Raw genomic sequence first — 19,366 nt, forward strand, 5'->3', positions numbered from 1 at the left:
TAAATCACGGAGAAATTTTCAGAAGATGTCAGGAAAAGTTTACAGCTAAGATATGTATTTTGTCTATACACTATTCATGCAATCAATGCAGTAAGACGTGTCTAGACTAGGAATGATAAGCAGGTAATTTCCGACAAGAAATGATAAGCAAAACTTCTGACATGCAGACACAGTCGAAGTCCAGACTTACTAATGCATCCTAACAACTATCAGTTAGACACACTTATGCAAGACCTGGTTCACTAGGACCAACGCTCTGATACCAACTATGATGATCGCTCCAAATCTATATGGACGAACACGTCATTCATCGATTTCATTGCGAGGTATTTGACCTCTATATGATACGTTTTGTAAACATTGCATTCTTTTGAAAAGGCACACCATAAATGAATATTTAAATCAAAGATTTTCGACATCTGATGATTTTTACATATAGACAATCACCGTAAATAATAGTTTACAATAGTACTTCCGTTGACAATACAGTCAAAATAAGATACATGGTGATGATTTGGTGAATGCAACGTTTCCTTGAAAAATATGCCATGTACGACTCCATGCACATAGCTTGTCTAACATATAAGCAAACAGCGGAAGACTTCTAGGAAACCTGAGAATAAATATGCTAACAAGTGTCAACACAAAGGTTGGGGAGTTCATAGTTTTAGTGTTTCGCATAATCTGTATATAAAAGTGGATCACAAGATTTCAGTTGTTTCATCCAGAAACGTTTTTCAAAAGTTTGTCAATAGATTCTACGTAACAGAGCACCCTGGTAACTAAACTTTAACGTTTTAATAAGTACCCCTGTTTTAACATACATGCAACCAACATGTACAATACACGCAAACTAACGTGTACTAACCTCAAATAGCATACGTCTGTTTTATAGTTCAGGCTAGGGTTTCTATACCTGGAACAGACGGGGATGTCAAGCCCTATGGATCCATATACTACTACTCCCGCCCACCAGTTCTTATAACCGGCAGTTACTAGTTACCAAAGCTAAGAGATTTTCGGTTCAAACTCAGTATAGAATTTAGTATGTACTTGTGTCCATTGTTTAAAATAAAGTGCATGTATTCTCAGCCCAAAACTATATATTGCAAAAGCATTTAAAAAGGGAGCAAATGAAACTCACCTTAGCAGCATATAAATTTGTTCACCAAAATGTGACTGAAACTCGGATTATCAAATAATCATGGATCTCAAGCTAGGTCAGGTCATAGTGTATCACAATCCTAATGCTCGAGATCGACATACAAAAGTTATCCAAAGTCGTTTCAAAAAGTCAATTTTGACAATAGTTCAACAAAACGAGACGTACCTTATATAAGGATTCATTTACTCGGTTGGTAATATTCAAAAATCCAATTTATCAATCTTATAAACAAGTTGTTTAAATATTAATTGCAGATTCAAAAGCAATTTCAATTAACTTCAATCATAATTCAGTTGATCATATCTTTTAATCCGTTCATCGAAACTATTCGATATCTAAATGAAAAGTTATTGGTTTTTCGCCAGCTTTCCAAAAACATGTATATCATATACCTTTTTCCAGTAATATATGTATTTAATTCGTGATTCATTATAAACTGTTTAACGACGAAATTTAGCATACAAGCATGTATAAATATATATACTCGAGCACTAGACATGTATACACTATTAATTTATAAAAGATAAAATATAAATGCTTACATATCAATATTGTGATTCAATATTGCAGAAAAGTATGTAGACGTAACAGAGATGATAAACACTAGGTTTGACTTTACAAGCATAACCCTTGAACAATACCCATAACCTCCTTAGTAATAACCCATAATGTAACGACTCGTCAAAATCGCTATTGACGCGGCACGTTAATCATTGATTCCACAGTGAGGTTTTGACCTCTATATGATACGTTTTGATAAAATATTGCATTCATTAAAATAAGTGACTTTCTAAACATAGAAAGTTATAAACATGTGGGCGAGTGCTTAGGTATAAGCAAAACCCCGAAATACATAAGTCTTTAATTTACAGGTTGACATCACAGTCCAATTATTTATTACACAACGCAGTTTTATTTTGAATGCAATAAACTTTGTACAAAGCATGAGAGACTCCATGCAGGCAACAAGCACATCACAGCGGAAGCATTCTAAGGACCTGATAATAAAACATGCTAAAAAGTCAACACGAATGTTGGTGAGTTATAGGTTTAATTGCTCGAGTCATAAACATGTATAAAGATAGACCACAAGATTTCATCAAAAGTTTATCAATAGATTCTACGTAACAGAGCACCCTGGTAACTAAACTTAACGCTATAGTGATAATTACCCCATTCGTTTTAATACACGCAAATCAACGTGTCTTAAACTCAAATAACATACGTTCGTTAAAAGGCTAGCGCTCTAGCTCGGACGGGGATGTCAAGCCCTATGGATCCATATACAATTATTCGCGCCCACCAGTCCATATCCTATGTACTGGCAGCTACTAGTTACCAAAGCTAAAGGATTTCTGGTTTAACTCAGTGTAGAATTTAGTATGTACTTGTGTCTTATCGCGTTTAAAATAAATTGCATGTATTCTCAGCCTAAAAATATTTAAAGTGTTTAAAAAGGGATCTATAACTCACAGTTCAATATTGAGACTCAATATTGTTGGCAAATTGCGTAGACGTAATGATGGTAGACGACTGTATGGTTGGCCTTGGATTCAAGAATAATACCCCGAACAATACCCAATATTTCCTTAGCTTAAAGCGGTTTGAAACCCGAATTAAAACACCCTCGAATATACTTTATTATTATTAAACTTAAATTATAATTATAATTATAAATTAAAATTTAAGTTACAGAAATAATTATGAAAAATTTCGTCGAGCAAAACTGACCTTTTATAGTACTTTTCGATTTACTGTAGCTCATGCGATCGCATGAGTTTTCAGTGTTTTTGCCATGCGATCGCATGGCCGCCTTTTCTGTTTTTGTTTGCTAGTTCGTTGACATCAAATAGTGTTTACTGTAGCAAATAGTGTTTCACTGTAGCAAACTCTTTTTCACTGTAGCACTGTAGCAAAATACGGTTTACTGTAGCAAATAGTGTTTTACTGTAGCAAATTGTGTTTTACTGTAGCAAGTTGTGTTTTACTGTAGCAAGGTAATTTTTACTGTAGCAAGTAGGGTTTTACTGTAGGAAAGTCGTTTTTACTTGTACATATATATATACATACATATAATTGTTCATGAATCGTCGAGAGTAATCAAATGTAATTGTATATATGAAACAGTTCTAAAATTTTGAGACTCAATCTAACAGACTTTGTTTAGCGTGTTAAAATAATAAATCGTATAGAGAATTGGTTTAAATAAGTCAAAAATTTTCGGGTCATCACAGTACCTCCCCCTTAAAGAAAATTTCGTCCCGAAATTTTGAGTAGTACCTGTTTCATGAGCGATATCAGTGAACAAATGTGGATACTTTTGCTTCATCTGATCTTCAAGTTCCCAAGTAAACTCGGGTCCTCGTCTTGCATTCCAACGAACCTTAACTATCGGTATTTTGCTTTGTTTTAATTGTTTGACCTCACGGTCCATGATTTCAACAGGTTCTTCGATAAAATGGAGTTTATCATTGATTCGTATTTCGTCAAGAGGAATTACGACATCCTCTTCAGCTAAACATTTCTTCAAATTTGACACGTGAAATGTGTTGTGAACACTACTAAGTTCTTGCGGTAGCTTTAATCGATAAGCAACTGTTCCAATTCTTTCGGTGATTTCAAAGGGTCCTACGTACCTAGGACTTAGCTTTCCTCGTTTACCGAATCGTACAACGCCTTTCCAGGGTGACACTTTCAACATGACTTTGTCGCCCACTTGAAATTCTAGCGGTTTTCTTCTTACATCAGCATAACTCTTTTGGCGACTCATGGCCATTTTCAATCGCTGTTGTATTTGAATGATCTTTTCGGTGGTTTCGTGAATAATTTCTTTTCTAGTAAGTTGTCTTTCTCCTACTTCACTCCAACATATAGGAGATCTGCACTTTCTACCGTAAAGTGCTTCAAATGGCGCTGCGTTGATGCTCGTATGATAGCTGTTATTGTATGAAAATTCTGCCAACGGTAAGTGTCGATCCCAACTGGTTCCAAAGTCAATCACGTATGCCCGTAACATGTCTTCCAATGTTTGTATTGTTCTTTCACTTTGACCATCTGTCTGTGGGTGATAAGCGGTGCTCATATCTAATCGAGTTCCCAATGCTTTTTGTAATGACTGCCAGAAACGTGATGTGAATCGGGTGTCGCGATCAGATATGATAGAAATGGGTACACCATGCCTGAAAACTACTTCCTTCAAATATAGGCGTGCTAATTTCTCCATACTGTCTGTCTCCTTTATTGGTAGAAAGTGAGCTGATTTAGTTAGACGATCAACTATCACCCAAATAGTATCATGACTACTTGCAGTCCTTGGCAATTTCGTAATGAAATCCATAGTTATTCTTTCCCATTTCCACTGCGGAATTTCTGGTTGTTGCAGTAATCCTGACGGCTTTTGGTGCTCAGCTTTGACCTTTGCACACGTCAAACATTTGCTTACATAAGTAGCAATTTCTGTCTTCATATTAGGCCACCAATAAAACTTCTTGAGATCGTGGTACATTTTCTCGTTTCCTGGGTGAATTGAGTACCTCGTTTTGTGTGCTTCATCTAGTACTAGTTGCCTTAGATTACCATGTTTTGGTACCCATATCCTATCAGCAAAATACAGGGTTCCATCGGCTTTTACTTCAAGCTGTTTTTCTAACCCTCTGCTCATTTCGCCTTTTTCATTTTCTTCTTTTAAAGCCTCTAACTGTGCTGCTTGAATTTGCTTTGTGAGATCAGTACGAATTGTAATATTCAAAGCTCGGACCCTAAGAGGTTTTACTCTTTCTTTTCGACTTAGGGCATCAGCTACAACATTAGCCTTTCCGGGGTGGTAACGGATTTCACAATCGTAATCGTTTAATAACTCTACCCAGCGACGTTGCCTCATATTGAGTTGTTTTTGATCAAAAATATGCTGAAGACTCTTATGGTCGGTGTACACTGTACACTTGGTGCCATATAGATAGTGTCTCCATATTTTGAGTGCAAAAACTACTGCTCCAAGTTCCAAATCGTGCGTCGTATAGTCCTTTTCATGAATTTTTAGTTGTCGTGAGGCGTATGCGATGACTTTTGTGTGTTGCATTAATACACATCCTAAACCTTGGCGGAAAGCATCACAATAGATCACGAAATCATCATTTCCTTCCGGTAATGACAAAATGGGTGCAGACGTTAACTTCTTCTTTAATAACTGGAATGAGGATTCCTGTTCTGTGGACCAATCATACTTCTTTCCCTTTTGAGTCAATGCAGTTAAGGGTTTGGCGATTCTAGAGAAATCTTGAATGAATCTTCTGTAGTAACCAGCAAGACCTAAGAATTGGCGGATTTGTGTTGGAGTCTTCGGTGTTTCCCATTTACTAATGGCTTCGATCTTGGCGGGGTCAACTTTAATTCCATGTTTACTGACAACATGGCCCAAAAATTGTACTTCTTGTAACCAGAAATCACACTTCGAAAATTTTGCGTACAATTCTTCTTTCTTGAGTATCTCCAGTACCAGTCTTAAGTGTTGCTCATGTTCTTCCTTGTTCTTCGAGTAAATCAATATGTCGTCGATAAAAACAATGACAAATTTGTCTAAATATGGTCTACAGATGCGATTCATTAGATCCATGAATACTGCTGGAGCATTAGTTAATCCAAAAGGCATGACTAGAAACTCATAGTGACCGTAACAGGTTCTGAACGCGGTTTTAGGAACATCTTCTTCCTTCACTCTCAGTTGATGATATCTGGAGCGTAGATCAATCTTAGAATAAACACTTGATCCTTGCAATTGATCAAACAAATCATCAATCCTCGGTAATGGGTACCGATTCTTGATCGTTAATTTGTTTAATTCTCGGTAATCTATGCACATTCTCATAGATCCATCCTTCTTCTTGACGAACAGAATAGGAGCACCCCAAGGTGAAAAACTAGGACGAATAAATCCACGGTCCGATAATTCTTGCAACTGGTCTTGTAATTCTTGCATTTCTGAAGGTGCAAGTCTATATGGAGATCGGGCTACAGGTGCAGCTCCTGGTATGAGATCAATCTGGAATTCTACACATCTGTGTGGAGGTAGCCCCGGTAATTCTTCTGGAAATACTCCTGGATATTCTCTTACAACCGGCATGTCATTAATGCTTCTTTCTTCAGTATCGATCTTCTTTACATGTGCCAGAATAGCATAACAACCTTTTCTTATAAGTTTCTGGGCCTTCATACAGCTGATAAAGTTCAGCTTTGAGTTGCTCTTCTCCCCATAAATCATTAATGACGTTTCATCCTTACGAGGGATGCGAATTGCTTTCTCAGCGCAAACAACTTCCGCTCTAGTTTTGGACATCCAGTCCATGCCAACGATTACGTCAAAACTTCCTAATTCTACGGGTATCAAATCGATTTTGAAGGTTTCACCAGCGAGATTCATTTCGCAACCATGGCAAATTTTATCGGCTTTTATCAGTTTACCATTAGCTAATTCAATAGTATATTTATCGTCTAGAGGTAATGATGCACATTTTAGTTTAAAACTAAAGTCTTTACACATATAACTTCTATCAGCACCCGTATCAAACATAATAGAAGCTAGTTGATTATTAACGGTAAACGTACCCGTGACAAGATTAGGATCCTCACGTGCTTTACTGGCACTAACATTAAATGCCCTCCCACGTGCGGGTTCTTTGTTCTTCTCCTTATCAGGGCATTGATTTATAAAGTGACCAGACTTCCCGCATCCAAAACATTTCTTGACATCGGTCAGTTTTGTCTTTACTTCAGAAACGGTGGCATAACAATCTTTCGCCACATGTCCTTTCTTATTGCACTTATCACAGACCACTTGACAATAACCTGCATGATGTGTGTAACATCTTTTGCAGAACGGATGGGGTCCCTTATAGTTTGGACTTGCAGTTGCCCCATCTTGTTTACCTTTAAAAGTTTCTTGTTTCTTCAGGTGAGTACTTTTGCCCTTATAGTCTTCCCATTTCCTCTTTCCTTCAGTTGTCTTGACTTCGGTAATTGGTGCCTTAATCGAACTCTCTGTGATCTGGTCCATGAGTTGGTGTGCCATTGTCATGGCTTCCTGCATCGTATTCGGTTTGGACGATGTAACATTTCCTTTGATATTGATCGATAAACCGTCAATATACATTTCTATCTTTCGTTTCTCGTTTGGCACCAATTCGGGACACAACAAGGCTAGTTCCATGAAACGCTTTTCATAGTTATTGAGATTCGCGCCGATAACCTTCAGATTACGTAACTCAGATTCCATTTTTCTGATCTCGTTTCGAGGACAGTACTTCTCTATTAGCATCATTTTCAGTTCTTCCCAAGAGATATCATATGCCGTATCTATTCCTTCTGCTTTAGCATAATTGTTCCACCAAGTAAGTGCACCATCTTGCAACGTGCACGAAGCATACTTTGACTTGTCTCCGTTCGCACAATTACTGATTTTGAAAACGGACTCCATCTTTTCAAACCATCGGGTTAGACCGACTGGTCCCTCGGTTCCACTAAACGTCTGTGGTTTGCATCATTGAAAAGTTTTGTATGAGCATCCGTTTCGTGAGTTTGTGTTTACGGCTACTGCTTTGGCTGCTGCTTCGGCTGTTGCTTTTGCTGCTTCGGTTGCAGCAATTCTTTCATTCACACGTTTCTCGACTAGTTGCTCAAACTCAGCATCCGACATTTGAGACATGTTTCTTCAATAAACACAACAGATATAATTTAATCATATAGAATATTATAGGTAAAATGAGTTGTCAATAGTTAATCGTAGCATATTAATAATATGAACCAATTATTATAAAAGCCTTTTCTTCTTATTAGCATTTTGTAATTATTTCTAGGGTATTACCTACCCGTTAAGTTCATACATAATAGCTAGTACAAGGAATTAACTACTAAAATCCTAATAATATTCCACTATGAAAAATTATAGCGAGTTACTACATTATTATGTAATAATAATAATAAGAAGTAGTAATAATACAAATAATCATTCCATGCATTTATTATTAATAAACCAAAATAATACAATACCATACAATACTGATATTTTACATATGCTTATTTTACATAACAAGATAGAGTAGCACACATAAGCAATAAAATAGCGCATGGAAGATTTATGGTTGGGAGGTCGTTTATTCAGAACTATCAGAAACTTCTTCCCATTTGGTTCTCTCTGCCAATTGTTTGTGTGCACATGGTCCGACAGACATTCTGGCAGTGTATTTTATTTTTAGTTCGAGTTTTGAGGTACCCGTTGCCTCAGTGGGTTTAATACAAAAAGGGTGGTTACGGATCGAATGGTCCTGTTCTTTTTTAATAATTAAGGACATTTTATTATTGTGGTTGTTTTTATTATCTATAGCAAGTTGGAATTTCTCCTTAGTGATCTCTTTTATTTCATTAGCGAAATTCTCCTCCTTACTGATCTCGTCTGATGACGAACTGTCTGAGTCATGTGTAGGAGAATATGATGACGAACTGCAAGAATATGTACCGGTGGTCATGAACCGAAATCTGCCAGGCGTAATTGGCACAACCCGCCCGTCGGTGGTATATCTGGACCAATGTCCATATTTGTTTAGAAATGGACGATCCTCGTTTACTCCAGGGATCATGGGTCCATGCCAACGATACTGTGGCTCCGGAAAACTAAAGCTGGGTGGAGCTGGAACCTCCTCTGGGTTTACCGGGAGTTGAGATTCCCCGGCTAACACAATTTCTTCTTTAATAGGTATTGGAACGCCCTTTTCAGTTGTGGATAGAATAGATTCAGTGTCCGATTCCGAGTCGTACAAAATGATAGGATTAGAGGAAGTCATCTATCACATAATTGAAACAACAATTACGTTAGCATATAAATATATCACATATAATGTTTTTGACCAAATAATAAGCAAAAATCAGTAAAAACAGATATGGTCATAGTCCAGACTTACTAATGCATCCTAACAATTACCAGTTAAACACACTAATGTAATTTCTGGTTCCCTATGACCTCAAGCTCGGATACCAACTGTAACGACCCGTCAAAATCGCTATTGACGCGGCACGTTAATCATTGATTCCACAGTGAGGTTTTGACCTCTATATGATACGTTTTGATAAAATATTGCATTCATTAAAATAAGTGACTTTCTAAACATAGAAAGTTATAAACATGTGGGCGAGTGCTTAGGTATAAGCAAAACCCCGAAATACATAAGTCTTTAATTTACAGGTTGACATCACAATCCAATTATTTATTACACAACGCAGTTTTATTTTGAATGCAATAAACTTTGTACAAAGCATGAGAGACTCCATGCAGGCAACAAGCACATCACAGCGGAAGCATTCTAAGGACCTGAGAATAAAACATGCTAAAAATTTAACACGAATGTTGGTGAGTTATAGGTTTAATTGCTCGAGTCATAAACATGTATAAAGATAGACCACAAGATTTCATCAAAAGTTTATCAATAGATTCTACGTAACAGAGCACCCTGGTAACTAAACTTAACGCTATAGTGATAATTACCCCATTCGTTTTAATACACGCAAATCAACGTGTCTTAAACTCAAATAACATACGTCCGTTAAAAGGCTAGCGCTCTAGCTCGGACGGGGATGTCAAGCCCTATGGATCCATATACAATTATTCGCGTCCACCAGTCCATATCCTATGTACTAGCAGCTACTAGTTACCAAAGCTAAAGGATTTCTGGTTTAACTCAGTGTAGAATTTAGTATGTACTTGTGTCTTATCGCGTTTAAAATAAATTGCATGTATTCTCAGCCCAAAAATATTTAAAGTATTTAAAAAGGGATCTATAACTCACAGTTCAATATTGAGACTCAATATTGTTGGCAAATTGCGTAGACGTAATGATGGTAGACGACTGTATGGTTGGCCTTGGATTCAAGAATAATACCCCGAACAATACCCAATATTTCCTTAGCTTAAAGCGGTTTGAAACCCGAATTAAAACACCCTCGAATATACTTTATTATTATTAAACTTAAATTATAATTATAATTATAAATTAAAATTTAAGTTACAGAAATAATTATGAAAAATTTCGTCGAGCAAAACTGACCTTTTATAGTACTTTTCGATTTACTGTAGCTCATGCGATCGCATGAGTTTTCAGTGTTTTTGCCATGCTATCGCATGGCCGCCTTTTCTGTTTTTGTTTGCTAGTTCGTCGACATCAAATAGTGTTACTGTAGCAAATAGTGTTTACTGTAGCAATAGTGTTTACTGTAGCAAATAGTGCTTCACTGTAGCACTGTAGCAAAATACGGTTTCACTGTAGCAAATAGTGTTTTACTGTAGCAAATTGTGTTTTACTGTAGCAAGTTGTGTTTTACTGTAGCAAGGTAATTTTTACTGTAGCAAATAGGGTTTTACTGTAGGAAAGTCGTTTTTACTTGTACATATATATATACATACATATAATTGTTCATGAATCGTCGAGAGTAATCAAAGGTAATTGTATATATGAAACAGTTCTAAAATTTTGAGACTCAATCTAACAGACTTTGTTTAGCGTGTTAAAATAATAAATCGTATAGAGAATTGGTTTAAATAAGTCAAAAATTTTCGGGTCATCACACATAATTTCCTTAGCTCTATCCCGCTCGTAAAACTCATTTTTAAAGTGAATCGCTCATGACTTCGTCGTAGTATTTTATGTATAATAATACTACTACTAATAATAAGATTAATAATAATAATAATAATAATAATAATAATAATAATAATAATAATAATAATAATAATAATTTAAATATATACAGAGATGAGAGTGTGAAGAAACAAGTCGCGAATTCGATCAATTTATAGTAGTTGGCCAGCAAAAGGGTGCCATGCGATCGCATGGCTTCCCTAGCCATTTTCCATGCGATCGCATGGAGTAATTTTCCAGCTCACTTGTGTTTAACTTCTTCCTCGTCGACATAATAAAAAATATTAAAATTTTAAAAAGTCGTATTTATTAAATACTTCAGGGGTATTCTATGTAACTTATAATTAATAATTTCTATCATGTCGTTTTCATGTGAATAGTAAATGAATTAATTTAAATTCAACTATTTAAGCTACACGTTGTACGTTGTGCTTTACAAATTGTACATTATTAATTTAACTTCGTTTATTAAAAAAAATTACAAAAATTATATCATAAAAATAAAATGACTTAATACGTAAAAATTTTAATTTGAAATAGCATCGTTTAATAGTAAATTTTTAATCATTTCGTATATAAATATTATTCGCATGATTCCGTATATATCGGAAACTCTTATATTTATTAAAATATGTATATAATACATGTTATGACGTTCGTGAATCGTTGGACAAACAGGGTGGTCAACCATTATATAAAAAAAATCATTTTCAAAAGTTTTAAAACTTGTCAAAATTCATTGCTTATCATGCCGAAAATATTAAATCATATAGAGAATTGGTTTAAATATGTCGAAATTTTCCGGGTCATCACACCGGGAAATGGGTTAGTGCCTAGGTTTAGGTGAACTAACTATGCGCTAATTGTTTTGTGTTGTGTTTTGCGATCATCAAGCGAGATAGACGTTGTACTATCAAGTTAATGCGACGTGCTCGCGTAACAATGATTAGCTACCATTATTACGGGTTCAAATCGTGTCAAACGAGCAATGTACGACGATTGTTGAGCAAGATGGAGCGGTGAGGTGTATATGTATATATTTTGTGTCTTGTCCTCTCGTTTCATTGTTTAATCTATTTCCGTTTTATAGTATGAAGACGAGAAACGGACCAAAGAACAATGATGGAGGTACGAGTGAGGATGTTGAGTTCACGGCCAAAGTTGAGGCCATCTTTAAACGTTAAAAAGCGGAGTTTCTCGAAGACGTTAAGAAGATGTTTCTAGATACGATTGACGAGCAACTAGTCAATGTGGTTAAGGAACAAGTTAAGCTTGTTCTACAAGAAGATAATGTGGGAAGACGGGACTTCTTTTATAAGAATTTCAAGGATTCTCAACCTCCCACTTTTGATGGCGAAAGGGATCCACTAAAAAGCAATCGTTGGATCTCCGATATGGAGGGGGCTTTTCGAACTTGTGAATGCCCTATTGAAAAGAAGACAAGGTACGAGTGTAGTATCTTGCGGGGCGATGCTAAATTGTGGTGGGACGCGAAGATCCAACTTTATGGTGAAGAACAATGTATGAATTTCACTTGGGAAGAGTTCAAGGCGTAGTTTTTCAACGAGTACCGAACTTCGGCCGATCTTACTAGACTTAAGGACGAGTTGCGTGCCTTGAGGCAAGGGTCGATGGATTTGAACACTCTCAAATCCATTTTCTTGTCAGAGACCCAATTTTGCCCGGAGTATGTCGGGAACGATAAAATGTTGAAGGAAGACTTCTATCAAATCTTGAACGACAACTATCAAGATAAGATTAGTGTAAACGTGGTGAAAAGTTTTGATGAGTTGTTTGATATGGCCAAAGGTTTTGATACCTTTTAAAAAGTGATACTAATTTGGAGTGTTACTAAATTACCCTTTAAATTACTAGTTCTTCCAGTTATTTCTTTTTTCTTGGTTCTCATTTGAACCTACCACTATATATATATATATATATATATATATATATATATATATATATATATATATATATATATATATATATATATAGAGGTAGGATCCAGAGGGAAGTAACTAAACGCGGGGAAGCGGGGGAAAGCAAAAACTTTTTTTTTTCGTTTTTTGAAAAAACTTTGTTCACGAACATTATAGATGGGATGAAAATATGAACATTTAGTAGAGACACTTTGTGATAAATATTTTTATTTTGGCGGGAAAACGCTCGAAGAAGTAATATATAACAATTATCGTGTTTTTCGAGCGTATGTTGAGGTTTTAGCTATTGGGGTTTAGATATTAGGGTTTAGATATTAGGGTTTATAGGGTTTAGATATTAGGGTTTAGAAATTTAGGGTTAGGGTTTAGATTTAGGGTTTAGATTTAGGATTTAGATTGAGTTTTAAACCCGAACCCTAAACCCTAAACTCTAAATCGGGCTAAATTTTACTTCACAAAACATGAAGAAAAAAAACGTTCATATTCTTCACGAACAATATTATCTTGAATGTTATTTTTGTCGATCGTTTTCCCGCCTAAATAATAACATTCATCACGAAGTGTCTCTTCTAAATGTTCATATTTTCGTGTGATCTTGATGCCGGGAAAAAAAATTCCAAAAAAAATGAATTTTTTTTTTGCTTCCCCCCCGATTGGTTACTTCCCATTGATCCTGCCCCTATATATATATAGTGGTAGGATCAAGAGGGAAGTAACCATTCGGGGGGAAGCGAGGGGAAGCAAAAACTTTTTTTTTTCGTTTTTTGAAAAAACTTTGTTCACGAACATTATAGATGAGATGAAAATATGAACATTTAGTACAGACACTTTGTGATAAATGTTTTTATTTTAGCGGGAAAACGCTCGAAGAAGTAATATATAGCAATTATCGTGTTTTTCGAGCGTATTTTGAGGTTTTAGCTATTGGGGTTTAGATATTAGGGTTAATATGGTTTAGAAATTTAGGGTTTAGGGTTTAGATTTAGGGTTTAGATTTAGGATTTAGATTGAGTTTTTAACACGAACGGTTTAGAGTTTAGGGTTTAGGGTTTGGTGTTTTGGGTTTATGGAATAAACCCAAAACACCAAACCCTAAACTCTAAATCGGGCTAAATTTTACTTCACAAAACATGAAGAAAAAAAAACGTTCATATTCTTCACAAACAATATTATCTTGAATGTTATTTTTGTCGATCGTTTTTCCGCCTAAATAATAACATTCATCACGAAGTGTCTCTTCTAAATGTTCATATTTTCGTGTGATCTTGATGCCGAAATTTTTTTTTTAAAAAAAAACGAAAAAAAAATTTGCTTCTCCCCGCCTCCCCCGATTGGTTACTTCCCCATTGATCCTGGCCCTATATATATATATATATATATATATATATATATATATATATATATATATATATATATATATATATATATATATATATATATATATATATATATATATATATATATATATATATATATATATATATATATATTCCAGATTATTGATTCTTGGGCGATTGTCCATCTTTTCCCTGCCTTAAGTCGCCTTTGTTTTCATGAAATGGTAGGATGTAAATTTAAAGAAGCGTGGTTTTATTACCAACCAACTGTTAGCGCAGCTGGCAAAAGGTACCCGTCTCCTTTGAACCCCGAGGCCACTGTTGGATGTCCTTTGCCAAAATGTGAGACGCAGGTTCGATTCTCGGCCTGCACCAACTGTTGGGTGTTAGGGGGAGGAGTTTCTATGGCATATTGGCCCTGCGGGGTGGGTGGTATGGGTGCTACGGCACTCGGAGTTAAGGTTTCTCTGCCAAATTTAAACCTTTTACCAAAATTCAAAGAAGCGCTAGTTAATTAGTTATTTAGTTGGTTGTTATAGAGTATTTTTTTCATATTTGTTTTTTTCACTTTTTAGGGAATGACGGGTGTATTACCTCTAAAAAAATATTACCGAGTATTAATGTAGGATTATCCTCCTTCTATTGATAAACTTTATGTTTTTTACTTATTGGACCAACTTTTTAATGGGCCTCTTCTATTAGTGTGTAGTTTTTTTTTTTTTTTTTTTTTTTTTTTTCGAAAAAGTTAAAGGAAAAAGCACAAGGAACACTAAAAGATATTTTTCTACCTTTTATTTTCTAGTTAAAGAAAGAAAATTACATCAACCTTTTTTGGATGCTTATTTAAAAAAAAAAAAACTAGGATTTAAACATTTATCTTTTTTTAAGAGGTTTTTAGAAAAAAGCAAGAGCGTTTTAGATACATTTAACTTGCGTTGAACACTTGAACCTATCTAATATTAGCTGCATACGAAATCTTCAAGTCCACAACCCAAAAGTCAATCGGCCCAACTATATCAAATCAACTAAATCTAGACCCGACCCGAATTCAACACGGATATACAAATATCCCGAATCTCATCTTTCTTGTACAGAAATTCATCATCGCAAATCAAACCTAGAAAAACCCAAATCCACTTTCACTTCAAATTCACACAATCAAATGGGTCAAGGAACACCAGGCGGCGGTTTAAACAGGCCAGGAGGCAGCGATCGAAAACCGGACGACAAAAAAGAAAAAAAATTCGAACCGGCAGCACCACCGGCTCGCGTCGGCCGGAAACAACGAAAACAAAAAGGACCAGAAGCAGCAGCTAGGCTACCAACAGTAACACCACATACAAAATGCAGGTTACGATTATTGAAACTAGAAAGAATCAAAGATTACTTGTTGATGGAAGAAGAATTTGTTGCAAATCAGGAACGATTGAAACCTCAAGAAGAGAAAACTGAAGAGGATCGATCGAAAGTTGATGATTTGCGTGGGTCTCCGATGAGTGTAGGCAATTTGGAAGAGTTAATTGATGAGAATCATGCGATTGTTTCGAGCTCGATTGGACCGGAATATTATGTAGGGATATTGTCGTTCGTTGATAAGGATCAGTTGGAACCTGGTTGTGCTATCTTGATGCATAATAAGGTATAATTTGTTATTTTAGGGTTCTATATGCATTTGATTGTTTGTTTACTTATTTAGTAGGGCAAAATCCATAAAAAGGTAAGATATTATATCAGTTTTCCTATTTTCGATAATTTATTTAATTTCTCTATAAAAAAGGAGTGTATTTTCGAAAGTTAATCAAGAAGAGGTGTATCGTTAACTTTGTCTGTTAAGTGTCAACTTTGCATTACATGTCAAGTCCTTTATCGACCAATGTTTTCAAATCGCGATTTCGGCGCACGTTTTCGACGCTCGATTCTGAAACACGTTTTCGAGGCGTGTTTTTCTATGCGTGTTTTTCGATGCGCGCGTTCGAGGCGTGTTTTTCGATGCGCGTTTTGGATGCGTGTTTTTCCCATATAAAGTAATTCCCGAAGACATGATCGAAAATGTTACTGTAGTAGTATTATGTATATCTAGCTTAGTTGTATATTATTATCAAACTTTATAGTTTCTGTTAATGATTCTAGGGGTTGTTAGATTTTTATTTGTTCATATTGAATGTGTAAAGTTTGGTAATTACTAATTAATATACAAATATGATGCTGTTTATGGTACATGAATGCGCTAATGGTCCTTTATATTGATATGCTGTATCAGGTTCTATCTGTTGTTGGACTCCTGCAAGATGATGTGGACCCAATGGTGTCTGTGATGAAGGTTGAAAAGGCTCCTTTGGAATCGTATGCTGATATTGGTGGGTTGGATGCTCAAATACAAGAAATTAAGGAGGCAGTCGAGCTACCTTTGACTCACCCTGAGCTATATGAAGACATTGGGATCAAACCTCCTAAGGGGGTTATATTGTATGGAGAACCTGGAACCGGCAAGACCTTACTAGCAAAGGTATGCACACTTTAAGTTATTTTTGAAGATTATGATTGTATCCTACTCATTCAAGACTTTCCTTCAGTCAATATGGAATATGGGATTTTGCTCCTGAACTTATGTGATTTGCATATCCAACTTTCACCACCTTTGTTATGAATTTATAATGCTGTTAAGCCTGTAGAATGACTTCAAGGGTTAAATGTTTACTTATTACAAGATTAGTTTCCATAAAACTATATAGGTTGTGATCAGAACTAGCTGGAGTTATTGTAATTGTAGAAAGGAATCAAATGAGAGAGCATTATTAGGAGAGTAACCTCTGATAATGGCAATGCCGACCGGCATAAGATAACGATACAGTTGACCTATATTCGGAACATATACTCCTTCATTATCATTGTTTATTTATTTTCTTTTTTGAGTTAATGTTAAAATTCTTGTATTTTATCTGGGTTTTGTAATATAAACTACACGTTGTGAAGATTATCATTATTAATTAACTAATTAAATAAAAACTGGGAAAGAACTTTTCAGGGTATACACATTAATATCTACTGTAGTTGTAATGTAGGTTTACCCTACTTTGAATGAAACCTTTGAGCAAAAAAATGACATTTTTTTCTTTATCAATTTCTGTCATTATTTTTTTTTTATCAATTTCTGAAAGAATCTTCATTTTGATTTCTTGTTTGAACACTTAAGGGATGTAAGATGTCATAGGTCGTCTTTTAAGCCCATTTTTATTCATTCCTTTTGGCACCATCACTGATGTCATAGGTCGTCTTTTAAGCCCATTTTTATTCATTCCTTTTGGCACCATCACTGCTTGTACTTAACGTTCCAAATGTGGTTGTTTAGACACTTCTTATTGTAGTTATTTTTTGTTTTCTAGTACTATTAGTGCACTTAGCTATAAGCATAAAATCCATTATAATTCCTATATATTTGTTCTACTATATAGGCAGTGGCAAACTCCACATCAGCAACGTTTCTGCGTGTTGTTGGAAGTGAGTTGATTCAAAAGTACCTTGGAGACGGTCCTAAATTGGTTAGAGAACTCTTTAGAGTTGCAGATGATCTCTCTCCATCTATTGTCTTTATTGATGAAATTGATGCCGTTGGTACAAAGAGGTATTCCCTTTGATACTAAATGTGTAGATGGGTTAACCCAACCCTTACCCAAATTGATTTCTTTTGACACGTTACCCAATCCCTGACCATGTTTCTTATGCAGGTACGATGCTCACTCTGGCGGTGAACGTGAGATTCAGAGAACCATGTTGGAGTTACTGAACCAGCTTGATGGGTTTGATTCAAGAGGTGATGTTAAAGTGATTTTGGCCACAAACAAAATTGAAAGTCTTGACCCAGCGTTGCTCCGGCCTGGTCGTATTGATAGGAAAATAGAGTTTCCACTTCCCGACATAAAAACCAGGAGGAGAATTTTCACGGTATTAAAAATATGATTACAAAATATGATTTTTATGCATAAAAATATGATATGATTTTTTGACTTTGGGTAGATATGCTCATATGACTTGTTTGATCTTTTGTATTCATTTGAATTGATCCATTGAAAATGTAAAAGACGATGCATTATGAAATTGCCAGCTTTATGTTGACTTCTTGACTTTAGTAATTTTTTGGTTAATGGTTGTATGAATGGTAGATACATACATCAAGAATGACTTTATCTGACGATGTCAACTTGGAAGAATTTGTTATGACCAAAGACGAGTTCTCGGGAGCTGATATCAAGGCCATATGTACTGAGGCTGGGTTGCTTGCTTTAAGAGAACGTCGGATGAAGGTTAGTAAATATATTTATCGTTTATGATTTAAAGGTTGGAATTTTAACACTAAATGTTTTCGAATGATGGTCATTTAGTTTGTAAAATTATAGGTCTGGTCATAATGGGATAAGATATTGTTTTGGAAGTCATTGAACACATGCTGATGTTTACTTTTTGTGTGGGGTAAATCAGGTGACACATGCAGATTTCAAGGCGGCAAAGGACAAGGTTATGTTCAAGAAGAAAGAGGGTGTACCAGAAGGACTTTATATGTGATGATGCTTTTCTTCTGTTAAACTCATACTGTCTCAACAAAACCTTGTTTTGGTTGTTATTTACTCTAAATGGTGATGTAACTATGATATTATTCTCAGTTTTGAGAATGGATGCAAAGTTGCATTCTCATGCGTTCCTTTTATCTATTGAAAAAGCATGTATGATACTATATATCTCATCTTCTTGTAGTTGTTGCTTCATTTTGTCTTTGTTTAAAGCTTTTGTTGCAGCTTATTTCTCAAATGTATAACGCATTGAAACATTATGCTTTGTTGGTTGCGGGTAGTAGGTTCAAGGGTGTTTGTTCTGGCATCCATTTGCTTGCTTTATTTTCCCGTAACTTTAGTCTTCAAGTCAGGTTCCCACTGTTCCTTTACTTTCAAGTTTGACGTCATGTGATTGAGACTTGTTTGTTGTAGGTGTAGTTTGGGTAACTCATTATCCGGGGTTCGGATGTTGTTTGTGATGGTTGTCATTTGTAGATTCAACCGTTGTTATGTTGTGTTAGGTTGTCAAAGGTGTTTGGCATGCTGTTTTTCTTTGAATTGTTTGAAGTTAAGGGAATTCAATTGTTACGATTCACACTTTGGTTTGCAAGAGGATGACAACACTTGGGTCGATGTTTTAGTAGTTTAATATGGTTGGTTTAAACTTTTACATTAGGATTTGTTCAATTAATTCGAG

The 19,366-nt window shown here is 35.5% G+C and overlaps 1 protein-coding gene across 1 annotated transcript; it reads left to right on the forward strand.

Annotated features, from left to right (window-relative positions):
* Positions 1 to 15,209: 15,209 nt before the first annotated feature.
* On the forward strand, positions 15,210 to 18,899 carry LOC139899201 (26S proteasome regulatory subunit 4 homolog A-like). The gene is made up of 6 exons (XM_071882022.1): positions 15,210 to 15,761; positions 16,383 to 16,628; positions 17,575 to 17,744; positions 17,848 to 18,064; positions 18,283 to 18,423; positions 18,599 to 18,899. Exons 1-6 carry the CDS (start codon positions 15,285 to 15,287, stop codon positions 18,680 to 18,682), a joined length of 1,335 nt encoding a protein of 444 aa, XP_071738123.1. The 5' UTR covers positions 15,210 to 15,284; the 3' UTR covers positions 18,683 to 18,899.
* Positions 18,900 to 19,366: the final 467 nt, after the last annotated feature.

This window comes from Rutidosis leptorrhynchoides, chromosome 3, assembly GCF_046630445.1.
Source record: "Rutidosis leptorrhynchoides isolate AG116_Rl617_1_P2 chromosome 3, CSIRO_AGI_Rlap_v1, whole genome shotgun sequence".
Classification (NCBI taxonomy): domain Eukaryota; kingdom Viridiplantae; phylum Streptophyta; class Magnoliopsida; order Asterales; family Asteraceae; genus Rutidosis; species Rutidosis leptorrhynchoides.